At 39.6% G+C, this 11969-nt stretch overlaps 1 protein-coding gene across 2 annotated transcripts; it reads left to right on the forward strand.

The window, feature by feature from the left end:
• The first annotated feature begins 97 nt into the window (after positions 1-97).
• Positions 98-11536, forward strand: LOC148176273 (uncharacterized). 2 transcript variants are annotated; one of them, XM_088034346.1, is made up of 10 exons: positions 98-489; positions 3483-3981; positions 7651-7721; positions 7779-8003; positions 8054-9198; positions 9243-9371; positions 9418-9478; positions 9523-9699; positions 9744-9903; positions 9949-11536. In XM_088034346.1, exons 1-10 carry the CDS (start codon positions 145-147, stop codon positions 11331-11333), a joined length of 4197 nt encoding a protein of 1398 aa, XP_087890472.1. In that variant the 5' UTR covers positions 98-144; the 3' UTR covers positions 11334-11536. The 2 variants fall into 2 exon arrangements, with proteins under 2 accessions (XP_087890472.1, XP_087890471.1); XM_088034345.1 differs by having other exon boundaries at positions 8051-9198; positions 9949-11535.
• The last annotated feature ends 433 nt before the right edge of the window (positions 11537-11969 follow it).

An 11969-nucleotide genomic window follows, 5' to 3' on the forward strand; every position in this document is an offset into this window, starting at 1 on the left:
CACCCCTCTCCGCCCCCGATGACGTAAGCAAACAAACATCTAAATAGTACCGTGTGCCAATGCTAAGTATATCTCAGCGTCGCGGACCCGGTCAGTCTATCGAGCGTCTCGACGCCATGTAGCTGAAGAGTGCGGTGATGAAACATGAGCGATAACATTCCATCTACTTCTTTGCCCCGGCGCAGGTCACGGAGGAAGTATGATAAGACCAAGTTGCCGACGCCGCCTCCGGATCCTAACGAGAAGGATGACTTCTTGACGTATTTGGACTCGTTGCAGAAGGCGAATGTTGTGTATTCGAGGTCGACGTCGTTCGCGCCGGTTATTGCCACCGAAGATGCTTTCGATCATCTGGAGAAACTCTACAAACTCATGGAGCAGATGCTGGAGCTGCGGGAGCAAAACGCCAGGCTGCACAGGAGAGTGCGCGACCTGGAGCATCTTAATAATCTGGAGAAGATGCAGAAGGAGATCGACGAGCACGTGCAGGTAACTGGGCCATTTTCTAGATTGTTTAAATCGTTTTCTAGATTATCTGGATCCATATTGTTTAGACATAGAAGTAGATTGCAAGATAATCCAAGAACTCCCTCTACGTATCTAACAAATGCTCTAAATAGATTGACTGAATCTAGAAGTAGATTGCAGATCTGTCATGATTATTCTATCAATTTTATCTAGATCATAGCTTACAATGATTAAATAATAACCTAGAGCTAGATGTAAATTACAACATCCAAGTTTTTTCTCTACGTATATAAATGATTATCAAGATCAGTTGTTTGTATCTAGAAATAGATTTGTTATGGTTGTTCGTTTAACACCATTATCTAGATCTACGGCTAAACGTAAATTAAAAAACCATCCAACCATTCCTCCTATGTATCCAACAAATTATCTAGATTTATTGTCTAGATCTAGAAGTAGATCCTTAGATCTGTTTAAGTAACAGTCTTCGTTCTATCCAAGATACTTTCTAGATTATCTAGATCTAGGCTAGATCTTAGAAACGTAACCATCTAGATCTCTCTTAGTCGTTCCATTCAAGACAGTTTCTAGAATATTTATATCTGAGCCTAGATGTAGATTGGAAGACCGTCTAATCCTGTATGTTTCTAAGAAATTATCTAGATCAATTCTTTGGATTTAGAAATAGTTCTCTGGTTTTGTTTAAATAACTATCTAGATCTGTTTGGTCGTTCTATCCAAAAAATCTAAATTATAGCCAGGAATGATTGGACCTAGACCTAGAAGTAGATTACAACAACTGCTGTTTTCTCTCAGGGTATCTAACATATTATCTAGATCAGTTGTTTGGATCTATAAGTAGATCTGAATCTGTCAAAATAACTATCTAGATCTGTCATGGTTGTTCTTTTAAAGCCATTATCTAGATCTACGACTAAACGTAAATTAAAAAACCATCCAACCATTCCTCCTATGTATCCAACAAATTATCTAGATTTATTGTCTAGATCTAGAAGTAGATTCTTAGATCTGTTTAAGTAACAGTCTTCGTTCTATCCAAGATACTTTCTAGATTATCTAGATCTAGGCTAGATCTTAGAAACGTAACCATCTAGATCTGTCTTAGTCGTTCTATTCAAGACAGTTTCTGGAATATCTATATCTGAGTCTAGAAGTAGATCGAAAGACAGTCTAACCCTCTATGTTTCTAACAAATTATCTAGATCAATTGTTTTGATTTAGAAATAGTTCTCTGGGTTTGTTTAATTAACTATCTAGATCTGTTTGGACGTTCTATGCAAAACCTCTAGATTATAGCCAGGAATGTTTGGACCTAGATCCAGAAGTAGATTATAACAACATCCAAGTTTTCTCTCAGCGTATCTAACAGATTATCTAGATCAGTTGTTTGGATCTAGAAATAAATCTCTGGGTCTGTTTAAATAACTGACTAAATCTGTTATGAATGTTTTATTAAAGCCACTTTCTGGATTATCTAGACCTAGGTCTAAGTTGTTTAGATCTAAACCTACGTAGAAATAGATTACAACAACATCTAAGTTTTCTCACTACGCAGCTAACAGATTATATAGATCAATTGTCTAGATCTAGAAGTAGATTCTTAGATCTGTTTAAATAAGCCTTCATTCTATCCAAGATACTTTCTAGATTATCTAGATCTGGGTATAGATCTTAGAAACGTTAAAGTAACCATCTAAATCTGTTTTAATCGTACCATTCAAGACAGTTTATAGAATATCTATATCTGAGTCTAGAAGTAGACTAGAACACCATCTAACCCCCTATGTTTCTAACAAATTATCTAGATCAATTATTTGGATTCAGAAAGTTCTTTGGGTTTGTTTAAATAACTATATAGATCTGTTTGGTCGTTCTATCAAAAACATCTAGATTATAGCCAAGAATGTTTGGACCTAGACCTAGAAGTAGATTACAACAACATCCAAGTTTTCACTCAGCGTATCTAACAGATTATCTATATCAATTGTTTGGATCTAGAATTTGATCTCTTGGTTTGTTTAAATAACTGTCTAGATCTGTTATGATCGTTCTATCAAAGCCACTCTCTAGATTATCTAGACCTAGGTATAAGTTGTTCAGATCCAAACCTAGAAATAGATTACAACATCTAAGTTTTCTCACTACGCAGCTAACATTTTATCTAAATCTAGAAGTAAATTTTTTAGCTATCTATGTATATCTGTTTTGATCGTTCCATTAAGAACGAGATTTTCTAGATCTGCATCTAAAAGTAGATTCTAAGACCATTGAACTATATTTCTAACAAATTATCTAGACCAATTGTCTAGATCTAGAAGTAGATTTCCGGGTCAATTCAAATTATCATCCTGATCTGCGATGGGTATTCAAAACACTATCTAGATCTTGGCTTAGAATGTTTAGACCTACCTAGAGCTAGAAGTAAATTACAAATAGATCCAAGTTTTTTCTCTACGTATCAAACAAATATCAAGATTGATTTTCTACCTCTAGAAGTCGTTCTCCAGGCCTATTCTAAAATTGTCTTATGCGTTTTATCGATCTGAATCTAGATTTGTTTTGATCTACACCTTTTTATGTTTCTAACGAATTATCTATGTATATTAATTGTCTAGATCTAGAAGCAGATCTACAAGTTTGTTCTAAATCTGTCCTCGACGTTCTAGATTATCTAGAGCTAGGTTTACAAGTAGATTTTGGATCTTTATTAATAACCATCTAAGTCTGTCTTGGTTGTTTTACCCAAAACATTTTCTACATTATTTAGATCTGAGTCTAAATTATTCAGACCTAGTTCTTGAAGTAGACGTTCAAGTACTCTTTCTGCGTAGATATCTAACAGATTATTGCATATAGATCTTGCTGTTTCTCCAGACCTAGAAGTATAAAAAACCTTCATATTGGTACTGTATCTATGCCACTTCTTAAAAGATCTAACTCTAGACCAAGCAGATCGATGTATAACCTAGTTACATCTAGTTTCTTTTTTCCAGGACGACTGCCCGGAGCTGGACAAAGACACCGCCTTCGCCGAAACCATCCTCGAGTCCATCCTCTCCGAGACCAAGACCCCGAAGCAGAAAATCTCCACTCCCTCCAAACTCCGCCAATCCATCAGACGCAGAAATCGTCCAAGAAGTGGTTCGCTCCGCAATCTGGAACCAACACAAGAACCCAAAAGTGATCGTAGATCTTCCGCGTGTGTTGGTGTAGATTCTGTGATGAAGAAATCCGCTAAAGTGTCAAAGTGGACTAAAGTGAAAGCCGCTTTTAAATGGGAGAAAGCCTCCCCCACAGTGAGTGACGCAAAATCGCAAGATAGTGGAATTGGGGGGATTGGGGGAATGGTGGCGCCGGTGGAAGTGGCGAGGTATTTGAGAGTGCCGTCGTGTGATGAGCATGGACATAGTCCGGTGGATTCGGGGGCGGCGGAGATTTCTACGCCGGGGACGTTGTCGACGGCGTCGTCCACGGAGGACTTTCATAGACATGGTAAGAGATTTGATGGGATAAAGGGTTTAAATTTCGCGCGGTTTCTGAGTGAGATTGTTGGATAGTGAAAATTTGGAATTTTTGACATCTTGTGACGTCTCAAATGTTTAATCTACGTGAAATTAGCCATTCTATTAAAGTACCTTTTGAAATTTTGCGCAGTTTTTGAGGTATCATGACATTTTATGACGTTTGAAATATTTTATTTAAATTCTAAAAACATCAAATGGAATAACAGCTAGACCAAAACACTTAAAGTCAATTTTTTTTTTTAAAAACCACCAACACCGCAATTTTCCCCTGCATTACCACCGGCAACATTGCCTAGGGAGATTTTTGGTGAGAAAATAATTGTCAAATTTTTGACATTTCTGAAAATTAGGCAGTGTTTCCGTTAAAAACGTTTCTTTTACAGCCTGTTGGATTGCAAATGAAATGATTTAATAGTGAAAAGACTCGGCACAGCCTGAAAGGCCGTTTTGTGTAATCAAATTGTCAATTAGGCAGCTAACCTATTTGATTTTATCACCAAAAAGTCACCATCGACGACGTTGCCGGTTGTAAAGTGGTGGGAGAGTGCGGTGTTGGTGGTTGTTTAATAAAAAAACGGACTTTACTAAGGTAAGTTCTTAAGGTGTTTTACGGATAAAAATCTGAGATTTATTTTTAAACAAATATTTTCGTGGCAAACAGCAAAATGGTGAAAATAATTTTGCAAAAAAATTTTAAAACGTTCGTAAAATTTACAAATATTTTCACAATTCTGCACAAGAACAATGCGCCAACTGAAGAAAATAAACCCCAAACTGCTAATTTTGGAGGTTAGCAAACAAGACACATTTTTCTGCATTAATTTTGTGACAAATCTTGAACGTCAATTTGACAGAAAAATTATCAAATTTTTATTCCTAAAAATTTGAGAAAAAATGTGATCGTGGCAGACAGCCTTTAAATAGAAATACAAATAGACCAAAATTTTAATCGTGGCAAAATTTCAAATGTAGCGCGTTTTCTAGAATTACAGAGTGGCGGGACATTTGAATTTCTTAGACAATATATGACGTTTAAAAACGATAAACGAAATAAAAAAAAATCACAGAAATCCTAATTAGGGAGGCTTTTTTTAACTTTTTAAGGTTGCTAGAAGACGCGAAATTTGACTTTTATTGACACATTGCGACATTTCAAGTGTTTTAAATAACTTCGAAAACCTTTAAATTGAAAAACAAATAAGTCCAGAACTGGTAATTGCGATAAATTGTTAAATTTATAACAGAGCTTAGAGTGCCTTTAAATGTCGCGAATTTTGGATTTTCACAACTTTCCTAAGATATGTATAGAGATTTTCAAATTTCGCGCTCTTTTTATGGTGGCTGAATGATGGAAAATTTAAATTTCATGGGCATTTTATGGCGTATCTAGTGTTTTATTTGATTTCCAAAAACATAAAATAGAAATATAAATAAACAAAAACTCTTATAATTAAAGTAATAACAAAAAGGTTTTAAATTTCGAAAAATTTGAATTGAGTCTTTGGTATTTTATTCAATAAATTTAAAAGAAAAATTACACAAATTTAAATTTTGCGATATTTTTAAAATTTTAGAGTAGCAAAAAAAAACCTCTTCCAGCGTTTCAAGTGTTCTATTTTAATTCCAGAAATACAAAATTATTAGTAAGTTAGACAAAAATTCTAATTTTAGCAATTTTTTTTTAAGATTTTATGGCATTTCAATAAATTCTAAAATCATTAAATCAAAAATAAAATAGACTAACATCGTAAATAGCCTAATTGTTCAAATTTGGCGGCAACTTTAGCCTTGCTAGATGGCGGGAAATTTGAATTGTATTGCCATTTCTTGGTCTGTAAATTGCTCTACTTGAAAAAACAGTTATTTACTTATTAGAAGTCAATAAAATAGCGCATTTCTGACCAAAAGTTTGTTAAAATACGCCGCACTGAGTGCTTGTCTTTTAGAATGTCTGATGGCGGGAAATTCAAATTTTATTGCCACTGTATAGCGTATCCAACGTTTCGAATTCCAGAAACATAAATAAACAACAACTCTTTTTAATTAAGGCAATAACGATATGTTTTCAAATTTCGTGGGTTTTTAGAATATTGAAAAAGCGGGAAATTTGAATTTTTAAACATTGAATGCCGTTTTTAGTGTTGTATTAAAATCGAGCAACTTAAAATTAAAAGCAAAATATATAAAGATATTCTGCAATGTTTTTTAAACCTTTGTATGGGTGGCGGGAAATTTGAATTTCTTAAAGTTTGTACAGCGACTTAAGTGTTTTATTATTTCTAATAATACAAAATTCTAAGTAAATCAGACGAATTTTCTAATAGCAGATTTTCAAACTTTGTGTTAATTTTTGACAACGTTATATGGCGGGAAATTTGAATTTCCTAAAGATTTTATGGCATTTCAATCATTTCGAAACATCATAATTGAAGTGAGTTTTCACATTTTGCAGAGTCGCATGATGGCGGAAAATTTGAATTTCGTCGCTATTTCTTAATGTAAAAATTGTTTTACTTGAATACAAAACCTAAACAATAATAATAATTTACTTAAAAGTCAGAAAAATGACACATTATTACCGAAAAGCTAGTTGAAATATGTACAAGGCCGCTAAATGACGGAAAATTTAAAATTCATCTCTATTTTATAGCGCGTCGAACGTTTTATTAATTCCAGAAACAAATAAACAAAATCTTTAATAACTAGGAAATAACTAGGCGGGAAATTTGAATTCTATCAACTGTTTTACTCAGTTATGAAACCTAAAACAATATTTATTTGCTGGGAAGCCAGAAAATTATCACATAACTAACGAGAAGTTAGTTTAATGGTGCTCAATGGCGGGAAATTTAAATTCCATCGCCACTTAATGGCATATCAAGTGTTTTATTCGAATTCCCGAGACATTAAAAGGAGAAACAAATACACAAAGACGCTCATTCGAGTAATCAAAATTGAACTAAATCCCCATGATAGTTCCAACGCACTTTTTTGTTTAGGTACATTGAACCACCAAAATCTACATCTCTATTAGATCTAATTTTACATTCAATACACAATAAAGTAGCGGTTATTAACGACAGGATTTGGAACCTACCAGTTCAGTCAAAAATAAACTCTGTTCTATTCTCAAGTCATAGAAAATGACTTAGAACACCCACAAAAATGAACTTTAGGCCTTGATTTTTGGCAGTAAAAGAAATTTATGATGACACGTTTGAACGCGGCTATAATTTGTCGTTAACACCGTCCAATCTAAATATTGATTTATCCTTCTCTTTGTATGTTCTTGATGTTGGAAAACTACAATCTGAGCGAATTATAAAAATATTATCTTCATCATCCTAATTTCTAAATTTAGCTAATGGGATGCAAACTATAAAATGATGAGGCGAGACGGGTATAAAAAATCCAAACCTATTTTTAATCGTAATTTTCGTCGGAGCAAAACGTGACAAAAAGAAACTAGTTCATAAATATTGAAACTAAAAGTTATTTATAAAAGAAAATATTACTTGTAAAAACGGGGTCACTCAATCACTTTTTCTCACAAATTTCCTTCAATTTTCTCTCTATTTTTAACACAAGAGATTCGTTGACTTGCCCCCCCGAAATAGCCCGCAATTTTTTTTTTCAGACACGAGGAGTCACTGTGAAGATTTCAAAAGTTCAGATGACGAACATTCACATTACATTCCACATTCCAAGGTTTGTTTCTTCGAAAACTCTGGAATAATAAACAATTGTCCGGCGAAATGTTTTTAGGAAGGATCCCAAAAATCAAATAAATGCCATAAAACACCATGGGCTAAGATGAAAGACATCATCCAGACGAAAAACAGTTTCAAAAAGAAGCACCGGCTGAGCGCGCAAAGCGACGATATCCAAATCGATGTTGAATTGTGCAGCGACAACGAGGACGTCTTCGAGGACAACGATCTTCCTCCGGAGGTCGTGGCGCGGTACCAGGAAGCCGCCAAAGACGATGCTGTAAGTCTGACCATTTTCATTAATTTTTTTAAAGTACAAACTTTCAGAAGACCTCGAAGTGGATCCGAGTGAAGAAAGCCTTTCTTCCACCCCCGGACTCGGAGGACACCATCGAAGACGAGATCCAGAGAAATTACAAGCAACTCCAGAAGAAGCTGAGTCTTGAGTTCCAGGAGAAACTCTCAGAATGGGAGAGAATGAAGCAGAACTCTCCCGGGACTCCCAATCCTCCGGTCGACGACGGCAAAGATCCCGCCTTCATGAAGAAGATGGAGGAGTGGCAGAAACTCAAGTCGCAACCCTCCATCAAGGTGCAGATGACCAGCGAAGAGAAACTTCCTCCGGAGTTCCGGAAGAAACTACAAGAGTGGGAGAAGATCCGGAAGAGCTCCGGGAAAGAAAAGAAGAAGTTAGCGGACGTACCACGATGGAAGTCGTTGAGTGGGCCGAAGAGCGACACCACGCCGTTCGAGTACCAAAACCTCTCAGAAGACTTCAGGAAGAAGCTCGAGGAGTGGAAACAAATCAAGTCCGGGAGTCCCAAACAACCCCGCAAGGAAATCTCTCCAAAGCACAGCAAAAAACAGAAGGACCAAGAGCTCCACTGGCTGGAAAAAGAACTCAACAAGATCGAGAAGGAAAAGCAACGCCTGGAGAGGGAGCGCCAGAAGTTCCTCGAACGCGAGGAGTCGCTTTCCAAGCTCCGGAACTCCGTCGTCGGCGGATTGAAGAAAGAAGTCCTCATACACACCCCCTCAGGATTCTACCGCTTTGAAGGCATCTCCAGGAAGTTCACCCAGAAGCTATACGAGTGGGAGAAAGCGCAAGGAATCGGTCCCGAGTCCTCCACCTTCGCTCTTTTGAACTCCTCCTTGACTCAAGACAACAAACGGGGGAAAACTCCCGATGGAACTCCTCCCTTGGTCCGGTCGAAGTCCGCAGACAGTATCGCGGTGTCGGCGCTCAACTTGGCGTGCCCTCTTATGAGCCACCAGCCATCGAGTCTTTCGCTGAACGACGTGGAGGAGTTGGAGAAAGACCTGGCGATGTCGTCGATTGAAACAGTTGCTGTGGACGAACCGGAAGCCATCATCGTCGAAGTTGAAGACATCGTGGAGGAGACAGCGGCGCCGCTGCAGACGTACGCGCGAAGAATCCAACAGCCAATCTACCAGCGACAAGAACGGAAACTCTGGTAAGTCCAGCTAAACATTGAACGTAACAAAACTTCTTTTGTAGCGAAGGTGAGACGTGCGCGGCTCCGAAAATCAGAAGAAGCGAGTCGACGCGGGCCCAAAACAACTACAATCTCATCGAGGAGATCTTCAGCATCCTGAAGAACTTAACAGAGAATGAGAACGAAATCCTGTAGGTTTGTGACGGCGCTGACGATTTCCTAAAAGTCTTTTTCTAGAGGGATTCAGGAGGGCGCTGAATACGAGGACAAGTCGAGTTCACTCCTCATCCGCCTCAAGGTAAAACCATCCTCCTCTTGATCAATCTTCATTTTTCTTTGCAGATGTTTGACGAGTCCCAAAAAGCCATGGCCATCCGACTCAGTGACAAAGTCCTGCGGTTGCAAGAAGCCAACTCGCACGTCTTCGCCAGTATTGTTAAAGACGAAGACTTTGGAGGGAAACAGGTGGTGGAGACTTTGGAGACGGTCCAAGACTTGTCCACGGAGATCTACCAATTGGTGAGACAACTCGATGGTCTTCTTCCGTGACGCTTTTCTTGCAGACCGAAAAACTGGACCTGGAGCTCGCCAACCGTAACGTGTACGACCTCCCGGCTGAAGGAGGAGCGTGCTCGTTGAACCCCATCGGTGAAGCCGCTAAAGAGATCCGCAACAAAATGTTGGAGCTGCGAAGACGTCTCAGCTACATTTGTGCAGCCTCAGGTACGACACCTTGTCACCCTCAACCATTCTCACTTCTTCTTGCAGATTTGACGGCACCAAGACGACGACACAGCTTGAAGAAGAAGGTGAAGAAGTCAACGTCCGACGACTCCAACACCGGAAGCGAGAAGGACAAACACGGGCGGTTGTACATCAAGTCGGAGACGAGCAGTACGCAGAGTCAGGGGGCCATCAAAAAGAGGATTCGGTACCGACAGAAGAACCAGCAGAGTCGTACCGTTGCGGACACCGATGAAGAAGAAGAAGACACAAAACGGAATACCCATAAGAAGTTGAGTCGGACGAGATCGGTGTCGGAGAGCAGTGCCAAAGTTGAGGAGGTCGTGGTGGATGACGCAATAGTCAAGAAGGTGGTGGTACCAACACAGAGTACCACCGTGAGCATCTCCGGAGAAGAAGACATGAAAGTCGACTCTCCAGTTACAGTTTTCGTGAAGACCACAAGGAAGCTCTTCACTCCTCTTGTGGAAAGTGGGATGAAGAACGAAGAAATAAAGTTTGAGGAGTCTCCAGTGAATGAAGAAGCAACCAAAGAAGAGAAGAATGAAGATTCAAGCGCAAGTAGTTTAACACTGACTTCTCAAACTCCAGTGACGCATCTCCCACCTCTCCCTTCACCGATTCCTCCGCGGAAAGCCAAAGATATCTCACCAAGCATCCGGATAATGATGGCCAAGTACAACCAGAAGGTCTCCGAGCACGACTCCCACAGCGCCAAGTCGGGAAATAGCAGCGGATCTGCGTCTCCAGTCGCTTGGAGATCTCCTTCATTCGAACGGCGCGTGAAGGCCCAAACTGAACGCTACCAAGAAGAACTGAAGAAGTCCTCTCCGCTTCTACCACGGCAAGAAGTCCAGAAGTCCGCAAGCGCGAGTTTCCTTTCAAAATTAGCGCCCCGCCCTCACACCAACACGGAGCTCCGCCTCCAAAAAATACAACGAGCCAAGGAGGAGTTTCTAAAAGCAACTCCACCCCAAATCGCGGAAGAACCAATCAAATTCCCCGCACGTAACCGACTTAGTCAAATCAGCGTGGACAGTGAGAGTAGTTATGACTCTGCTTGTGGCACTTTGATCAAATCAGCAAGCGCGGGGATGATCAACGTAGACGCTGACGTGTACAAACAATTCGATCCGGAAGTCCACGGGGGAGGTTATGTCTCCCTCCCCAGAAACACGAAGAAACAAAAAGAAGGATTCCTGGGGGGGAAGTTCGGGTTTTCCAATATCGCCTCCAAGTTCCGGAAAGTGAAGATGAGGAGAGGAAAAGATAAAGCGGGGGCGGTGAGCACTTTGTGTCGACAGAGTTTGGTGGTGGATATCCAACCCGCGGCGGAGGCGGAGAAAGGGGAGGAGGCGGCGTCGAGGGGCGGTAGCTGGATCAAGAAGCCCAAGTTGTTCAAAAAGTGATTTTATCTGTACTAATTGAAGCATTTATGTTGTGTCTAACTGTAAAGTTGTAAAATAAATCGTAGGGAAGTAAAAAATTACAAGGGGGCTATTAAAATCGCATAAAAATTTGTGGTTAGGACCACCCGCGCCTGGTATTAATTCCACGAGCCCTAAAACCACAATCGCAGGGGCGGCGTCGCGAGTTTTTTTCTGGGAACATTGTGAAGGTAGGCGTTGTTTTAATTAACCTCAATCTGTCAACAGAATGACAGACAGAGCTGCCAACTCGTGTCGAATTCGAAGGCCTCCTTTTTGTCACTTTCATTAAAATCAAATAAACCCTCCATTGTATTAATTTCCGCAACCTCAGAAACCGCAATTCCACAAACCTATTCATTTCTGGCCCTCAACTTTGCATCTTGCACCGGAAGAACGCCAATTTCTTCGATTCCATTTCGAACTAATTGCGAAAAACCAATCAAAGTCCCATTTGAAAAGGTGCCATGGGTCTGATCGATGTTCGACACACCCACGTAGGGGATGATTGACGATTTTTGTTGGTTCTTTTGTATCGAGTCGATGACCGCAGATGGACAAATAATGACCATCTTCGGACTCCCGTGAGCTACCGTATACAAGAAGAACATTTGGTGC

The sequence above is a fragment of the Gnatocerus cornutus genome, chromosome 4 (genome assembly GCF_029298725.1).
Source record: "Gnatocerus cornutus isolate USDA-ARS CGAHR chromosome 4, icGnaCorn1.1, whole genome shotgun sequence".
Classification (NCBI taxonomy): Eukaryota; Metazoa; Arthropoda; class Insecta; order Coleoptera; family Tenebrionidae; genus Gnatocerus; species Gnatocerus cornutus.